This window comes from Crotalus tigris, unplaced genomic scaffold, assembly GCF_016545835.1.
Source record: "Crotalus tigris isolate CLP2741 ecotype Arizona unplaced genomic scaffold, ASM1654583v1 scf7180000020608.1315917, whole genome shotgun sequence".
Taxonomy (NCBI): domain Eukaryota; kingdom Metazoa; phylum Chordata; class Lepidosauria; order Squamata; family Viperidae; genus Crotalus; species Crotalus tigris.
The window spans coordinates 673,430-681,619 of NW_024098104.1; the positions used below are offsets into that span (position 1 = coordinate 673,430).

Sequence of the window (8,190 nt, forward strand, 5' to 3'; positions counted from 1 at the left end):
GCATCCCTGAAATTTTCTGCCCAGCCATTCTGGAGTTTCTGGAATGTTTATTTTGACTTTTCAATCTTGTCTATAGCCCTTGGGTCTCTTGGTGGCCTCCCATCCAAGAACTGATTGGCTCTGCAGGTCAGTTATTTTAAGTCTATTGAAACCAGATGTTTGGCGCATCTAATGTCCATGAACTCACTGCCCAAGGCTGCAAAGTAGCAATTTCCTATCCCTTCTGTGTGTCTCAGATGAAGCCCTCCAGGGTTAGACTTTAACACGGCCGCTTATTAAGCGAAGCCACAAGCAAATGAAAAAGTTGACATATTAACAAGGCAGGTCACCGTTTGCAAGAGAGATGGACAGTGGACAGGATGAAAAAGGAGGAATTACAAGATTGGGCTGAATGTGCCTCTGATCTCTAAAATGGAAGAATGGATCTCATGATCAAATATGCAGCCCATGAAGAGAACTAGTGTTCTTCCCTGGACGTGTGTTGGTTTGAAATCTTACAGCAATGTTTTTCAAAGGCTCTAGCCATCTTTAAGGCTATGCTTCTCAATCTTAGCTTCTTGGATGAGAAACAAAACATCTTCAAGGGCTAAAAATTGCAAAAACCAAGAAAAAAAGCACCTTTGGGGCAACCGTGACCTTGGATGATGGGGAATCTCCACAGACATCCAGGAGTGAATGGAAGGAGGTCCAACCTTGGCTTCTGATCATTAGAAGGAACGAGGCTTCTGGCCACTGGGTCAAATCTGAGGCTGTTCTAGCTGAAACGTGGGCAGCTTCTGAGCCCTGGAGGAAGGTGGGGGTGTTCTACCACTTGCTGGCTTAATGATCAATTCGCTTCGGCTTGGAAGCAGCTAAAAGGAAGCCACCGTGATCTTGAGACTGAGGCACGGCGTCCATCCATGGAGAACAATTCCCACGTAGAAATGCCTGCTCTTTCGCCGCAATTTGGCGTTCCGGATCTGGTGGTGGTGGTGATATATTTCCTTTTGAACCTGGCAGTTGGTATCTGGGTATGGTAGCCTTGTTTTTAAGCTGACCCCTCCGAAGGAGTGAGTTGGTGGTCTTGGGTAATAATATAATTGATTGAAAAACATGACCTCAGACAGTCGAGACTGAAATGAGCTAATAAACAAGAAAATCAACAAAATAGGGGCCATTAAAGAAAGAATAGTAATAAATAAAAAAGGGGTGAGGGAAGGGTATTTGGAAGGCAGGGAGGGAGGCGAGGCAGGGCTAGAAAAGAGATGGTGGGGAGACTGAAAAGACAGATTGAATAAACCTCACCCCTTTCCTGGCTCAATTTTCTCTTTCCCTTTGCAGGCGTCATGGCGGGCAAGTAGGAACAGCGTGAGTGGCTACTTTCTGGCTGGAAGGAACATTGCCTGGTGGCCGGTGAGTAACGCCAACTGGGTGTAACTGATTCCTACTGGTTTCATGCAAGGAATATGAATATATATTTGTTGCTGTTTATATCTGTCATCTGTGTCTATCATAGCTGGCTGGGAAAGTCTGTGAGTTGAAATTACTTATCTTAAAATGGCCAAGGCTGAGAAACAGTAATCTGTCTCTGTCTGTCTGTCTGTCTGTCTGTCTATCTATCTATCTATCTATCTATCTATCTATCTATCTATCTATCTATCTATCTATCTATCTATCTATCTATCTATCTTATCTATCTTATCTATCTATCTATCTATCATCTATTACCTGTCTTATGTTACAAGATGACTCCAGACAGCGCAGAGGAACACCAATGATTTACGTATTTTATAGAGCCGATTAAACAGATCCAGTTAATGATTAAAGCCAGGAGTTACATTTTTCGGTTTGCTCTGTTGCTTTAATAGGTTAGTGGGGCAGCTCCTGACACCGGGATGCGCAGGGTAGCTCCCTGAGCAAATAATAATTTAACGCAAGCTGCCGAGAGTCTCTTTGAGTAGTGAAATGGGCAGCACAGAGATTTAATAAGTAAATAAAATAAAACAGCGGAGGGCTTTATTCTTGCCATTGTTTGGCAGAGTCCGACCGTGGTGCTTTTCCCTTGCAGATTGGTGCCTCGCTCTTCGCCAGCAGTGAAGGAGCAGGCCTCTTCATCGGGCTGGCCAGCAGTGGGGCTGCTGGGGGGCTGGCCGTGGCCGGCTTTGAGTGGAATGTAAGGGGCTCAACTGTTGCTCAGCTCTGACCTGGGCCGGGTTGGAGCAGCCCTCCCCCTTCGGAGTGTCCTCGGGGTGGGTGGGTTGGGGTTCATCCCCCTGCCTGGCTAGCAAGGGGAGTGGACCTGGCTGGGGATGACCGGCAGCCTCGCAGCCTTCTGCTGATGGCCTCTGTCTGGTTCTTGGCCTCATTTAGGCCACCTACATGCTGCTGGCCTTGGCCTGGCTCTTCGTTCCCGTCTACCTTTCGTCAGAGGTGAGTGCAAGCCGGCTCTCTCTCAACCCTCCCCCCCCCCCGGTGCTGTATGCAAGGGTCTCCTTGGGGCTTGCTCTTTCCCCATAGAGCTCAATCTACGCTTGCTGAGCCAGTCTGACAAGAAGCCACACTTGATGGGTGGACACAGCTCACTGCTTTGCAGATCTTGAGGGACAGGTTCACAGAACACGGCAACTCTGCAACCAAACAAACCTTCACGGTGGTGGGTCCATCTGGCACTAGGTTGTCCATCCGAAGCAATTCCTCCCTCTCTTCCCCAGATCGTCACCATGCCGGAGTATCTCCAGAGACGCTTTGGAGGGGAGCGAATTCGGGTCTGCCTGTCCTTCTTGTCACTCCTCCTCTCCATCTTCACCAAGATATCTGTGAGTGGCCCCCTTTCCTCTGCATCTCTAGGCCTTTTTCTTAGCCTGACTGGGGTGATGGGCAGCCAAGTGGAGTTAAAGCATGCCAAATTGTAGAGGTTCCTTCCTTCCTTCCCTTCCTTCCTTCCTTCCCTGGGTCCTGGGGCTGCACTCATGCCTTTATCCAGCAGGGGGCGCTGTTGACCACCACATTCCCACCAGCCATCCACTCAGCCATCCTTCACCTGGATGCTTTCCTACTTCCCAACTCTTTGACAACCATTTTTCCCTGCCTCCCCCAACTTTTCTGCAGTTAAGTCTCCATGTTCCAAAAGTCTGTTCCAAGCATTTCCTGTTCCTGGGGGCCAAAGCGCCCAGATGCAAACATAGCTTCACGTTTTCTTTGAGGCCTCCTTTAAAAATGTCTGCCCTGCACAGAGTTTATATTGACTCTAATATGTTGGAAAGGATTTTGTTTTTTCTTTGAAAAGACAGAGTGCTACTGATGGCTGATGGCTACAGCAGACCCCCTCCCCCCCATTCAGTAGTAGTCTATCTTTCTAGGTGGATTGTTTGGGAAAGAGGGAGGAGGGGAAATGTGTTTGCAGTTGTGGGTTTTCTGGAGACATCTGACAGGCTGTGAGGATGGGCGATGAGGGGGGGAGCCACAACCCACCTTTAGGTTGGGCTGGTGTAGCCAAACCCACAGATTCATTGAGAAAGACGCTTCCCACGGAAAAGGATGGTTTTTTAAAAAAAATAACAATAATAACAATTATGATTGGTCACCTAGTCAGCCAGATGCTTAGACTGGATTTGGTGTTTTGATGCACCCATGGAGCCCTTCCCAAGGACCGGTGGTTGTTTGACGGTGGTCAAGGAATCATCGCAGGAGGGAAGCGGCTCCGTTCTGCAGTTGACCGTCAGGAATTTGGCAATGCACAACCTTGGTTTTCTTAAGTGGGGGGAAGAGGCTTGGCCGTGTAGCTGAGTCTAATCAGATCCTTCCTGCAAAGTTTTAATAGGGGAGGGAAGGACCTCGGATAATAAGGGGTGATTAGCTCCATGGGATGCTTGAAGTGGAAACTGGGCAGGAAATAAGAGCAATTATTCAAATTCTTGTTTGATTCATGCCTCTCTTTGCTCCTGTCTGGCCCAATCAATTCTTCTCTACAAACACAATGGAGGGCAGAGCAAAACCTGAACTTGCCTCTTTGTTCTCGCCTAGGTGTAGATTCCGCCAGGTGTGCGCAGCTTTTTGTTGTGATCTGGGCCGCTGGGTCACGCCTAGGTGTGATGTGGGAGCTGGTCTCTGTGGCTGACAGCCTTGCCAAGTCTTTTCTGCACCCAAAGGGATGCTTTCTTTGAGCTGCCCCTGGAATGGTGCTGGTCCCTGGGATTAATGGCTTTCCAATGGCCATTGAGTCATTCCCTGGAGGGGCCGGTTTGGCCCTCAGCTCAAGGCGCCCAACCCTCTTCCCGGGGAGTGGGGCGGCCCCATTGACAGCAAAGGCTAGGCTGAGTCTCTGCATACTTGCCCGATGCTTCGGGGGTCAGAAAGAGGGCAGCTGACCTGGGTCAGGGATCTGCACTTGGCTCCCGGTAGTCCTGGACTTTGGACTTAACAATCATTCACACGTGAGTGTGGCAATCGTAAGTTGAGATGATTGCAAAGGGGGAGGGAGTTCACCCCGTGACCTCACGACTTTTTTTGCAGCCCCTGTAAAGTAAACTGCGAGTCTTAAAGCGAACACGGTGGCCATTAAGTGAACCAAGGGCTTGCTACAGGCCAGCGTTTGCTGGAAAACAAGAAAATGCTGGTTTGTGCCAAAATCTCAGTCGTCTGACTGTGGGGCACAGCAAAGCCCCATGAATGCAGGCCGGTGATAAGTTTAAATTGAAGAGCCTCTTGCCCGTCTCCTGCCGTGTCCATCTTTTTTAAAAGCCCTTTTCGGTAGCCCAGTGCGAAGCTGCCACTGAGGCTGGGCGTGCAGGAAGAGCTTGGCAGCTGACTGACGGGCGGAGCAGGTGCCTGAGGGAGAAATTGTTCGAGCCGGGAGAGTGAAAGCACTGGGCATCGCCCGCCTGCCGCCTTCCGCCTTTGCCTGACAGGCAGCAGAGGCCAGCCGGGCTTTGCTGAGCCAGCAGGAATGGCGAGAAGACACCACCCTTCAGGCCGGGAAGCTGGAAGCTTCAGCAGCTGAAGGGCTGGCTTCATCTCTGAGTCCCCCTCCACGGGCTCTTTATACATGGGCAGTGTATAAATTAAACAATAATAATAAAAAGCAAAGACAGTACCAATAGTAATAGGCACCTTGGTGCAATCCCAAACTGGAACACCACTTGAACACCTTTGGCATTGACACAATCACCATCGGTCAATTGCAAAAGGCAGCTTCGCTTGGAACAGCTGGCATCCCACGACGAGACCTTTAACACCATCAGACATCCACATCTGCCTATCCCAGGCCCTTGGAAGGACTCTGTAGGTGGACCAAGATGCCAAACCTCTGGATGACTGGACGGTCAACCATAGCAATTTATTTTGAAAAAAAGAGAGATTTGTTTTCTTCCTCTCCTTCCCTCCATCCTGAAAATCCACTGAAAGGCTTCCCCAGATTCCCAGACTCCCAGACTCAGGGCTTAGCCATCCTGGCTAATAAACCATTAGTGTAGCTCCTCCCTTTCCTTGTGTTTGTATTGTGTCCTCCAAAAGCCATCTGGGCTGTTGGTGATCCTCTTACATCTCACAGCAGTGAGTTCCACAGGTTAATTACAGGCTGCGAAGTGAAGTCCTGCCTTGACGTTGCCCCATCCTTGTGTGTGAAGCTCTCCGGAGTTTGGAGTTGAAAGCTTTCTGGAGGTTCTCTGCCCCACCTCAGCTGCTGGGTGTGCCTCCCCACGAAGCAGCTAATGAGGGACAGGTCCCCAAATCTGGCTTGGAAATTCCCCCCCCCCCCGAGACTTGTTGATAAGACGATGGGCAAGGAAGCCTTTCGTGGGAGGCATTTTGCACACAGTCTCTGTTGCTTCTCAGGACCCGGCTGGGATGCCTGAGCTGAAATCTTCTGCCAAAACAAATGTTTAGGTGTCAGGACTCCAGAGCGAAGTGTTTCTTACTGAAATGTAGGACTGTGCCAATTGTGTGGCTTGGCCCTCCTCTTTGTGTCTCCGGATGCAAAACCACACTGCAAAGGTGGCTTTTTACCTCCGCTGCCAGATCCCAGGTAAACCGAATTAAACCAGGCTCGGTTTCCTCTTGCAGACGGACCTGTACTCCGGAGCCCTCTTCGTTCAGATTTGCCTCGGCTGGAACCTCTACCTTTCCACCGTCTTAATGCTGGGGGTGACTGCCGTCTACACCATTGCAGGTGAGACGAAGAGGGCGGCCCTGCCCAAAATCTCAGGATCTCAGCCTCGGTGGGTCTCCTCCAGGACGGCAATGGGACCAATCTCACCATCCCCAGGTGGAACCAGAAGTTCTGCTCCCGGTTGTGGTTTTAAGTTGTAGGCTTTGTTGCTCTGAGGTCCCGGGTAGTTTTTTGGGAATCAAGGCAAGCTGTCTGCCATTTCCTTCTTATTTGCACCTACCATCTTGGGATCTCCCGGTGCTGTCCCCATCCAACTTGTAATTAGGCTGGCCCTGCTTATCTCAGGCTCCAGGTAAGGACAGAGTGCTGCTACCTGTTGAGATTTGTCCAGGAAGCCGCCAGAAGGCATCTTGAAGGAGGCTTCCTACATGTTAGCTTTTGGTTCCAGGCAAACTAGACTTCTTCTGGGGGGGGGGACCAACTCATTGTGTGCAGGGGGCTCTCTGAGCTTGATTGATTTCTTGCTCATTAACAAGGTAACATCATCGGTGCCTTCAAGCCCTTTCAGGTAGCACTGATGGTGTTACCCAGTTGGGCAATGAAACGTCTGCAAGAAAACAGCCCAGCTCAGAAGGCACCAAGGACCCCACAGTTCAACCCTGAGCACAAAGGTTTTTTTCTCTTTGTACCAACCGGTTGTCTCAACCCTTTCAAAGTTGCCTCTTGCCTTGTTCCAGGTGGGCTGAGGGCTGTCATCTACACCGATGCTCTGCAAACCCTCATCATGGTGGTTGGTGCGGTCATCTTGACGGTCAATGGTGAGGACCCAAGACCTGCCTTTCCCTTTCTTCTCTTTGTAACTTGAGCAGAGAAGCCGGAGGCCACAGTAGACAACCCCGGAGTGACATGGGAGGAAAGGTGGACGTTCTGTTGGCAGCAGGAGGAACCAGCCCAAGAAGTTCTGCCTTTCTCGTGTATCTCCATGCCCCCCCCAGAAGAATTTCCCAAATCTTTCAGGGCAGGGACTCTGCTTCCTTTTACTTCAATTATCTCACCCACCCAATTCAATTCTGCTTGGTGGAAAGAGCCACACATGTTTCTGCAGCTTTTTAGCCATTTTAAAGACCTTTATTCGCTTTCTACATTTGTAAACAATTGCTTGGTACATGAAGGCCAGCCCCCCCCCCCGACATCTCAACTCTTGGCAGCATTTATGCTGGAAGCGGACAGCCAACGGAAGGCTGAGCCTGCCAGGGCTTCTTAATGCCCTCTGGCTGGCTGGTGCGCTGCCCACCTCCTCCACTTCCTGTGACTTCCCTGGAGCTCCTTTCCACTCTCTCTCCTTTGGGATGCTTGGCCCTTTTTCTCCCTTAATTCAAGTCATACATGGGGTGAAGTTTGAGTTTTCAGCTTCTGTCTCTAGCTCCCTCGGAGTTAAGTCTGTCGAGGGGAAGGTGAATGAAGTTGGCTACAGTGCACGTGTGCCAGGGGAGCTGTCGGGAGACGCATAGAAGGCAGGGGAGGGCAACGACATCACCGCATTGTCATTATGGGGCATGAGATGCCACTGTGCCTTTTATGGGGTCTGTGATGCCACTGTGGCTTCACCAATGTGGCGCTGATGTCTGTGAGGTATGTGGATGGGGGGGGGAGATCCTGCCAAAAGTGCAGATGGGGGTCTGGGAACATTGCAAGAAGCTTCCTTTGGGGTCTCTGGATGAGACTGCTGTTGGGACAGCTTTCCTCCACTTGCTACCCTGTAGATGCGCCAGTGGTTCTTCTGGCTATTTGAAGGCTTGTGGGCAGCTGAGGAATTGGGGGAGGCGGTGAGCTCTTGATTGCTCCTCATGGTTAAGTGGTGCCTTCAGAGGTTGATCCCAGACTCAGGATCAACTAGAGTTTGTCTCTTGAACTGAACTGAACCTAAGATGGCTTACAAAGAGGAGCCAGCCCTTCTCACTGCCCATGTCCCCTGCTTTTGGGGCACAGTGTGTTGGCCCCCTTCTTTTCTCACCTCATCCTGAGCTGTCAGGAAACCTGATGCCCCAATATCAAGGGCTCCCCCTCATCTGTTGGGGGCAAAGGAAGGAGAAGATGCGAAACGT

At 50.5% G+C, this 8,190-nt stretch overlaps 1 protein-coding gene across 6 annotated transcripts in view; it reads left to right on the forward strand.

Annotated features, from left to right (window-relative positions):
* The first annotated feature begins 22 nt into the window (after positions 1–22).
* SLC5A10 (solute carrier family 5 member 10) overlaps positions 23–8,190 on the forward strand; it is a 40,543-nt gene continuing 32,375 nt past the window's right edge. For 3 of the 6 annotated variants that reach the window (XM_039367934.1, XM_039367936.1, XM_039367939.1), the window contains exons 1-7: positions 23–1,010; positions 1,321–1,392; positions 2,048–2,152; positions 2,350–2,409; positions 2,691–2,795; positions 6,040–6,145; positions 6,823–6,903. In XM_039367934.1, the coding sequence (XP_039223868.1) occupies positions 900–1,010; positions 1,321–1,392; positions 2,048–2,152; positions 2,350–2,409; positions 2,691–2,795; positions 6,040–6,145; positions 6,823–6,903 (640 nt within the window). In that variant the 5' untranslated portion in view covers positions 23–899. Of the gene's footprint in view, positions 1,050–1,320; positions 1,393–2,047; positions 2,153–2,349; positions 2,410–2,690; positions 2,796–6,039; positions 6,146–6,822; positions 6,904–8,190 lie in introns of all 6 variants that reach the window. The other 3 variants (XM_039367937.1, XM_039367935.1, XM_039367938.1) reach the window with 3 other exon arrangements.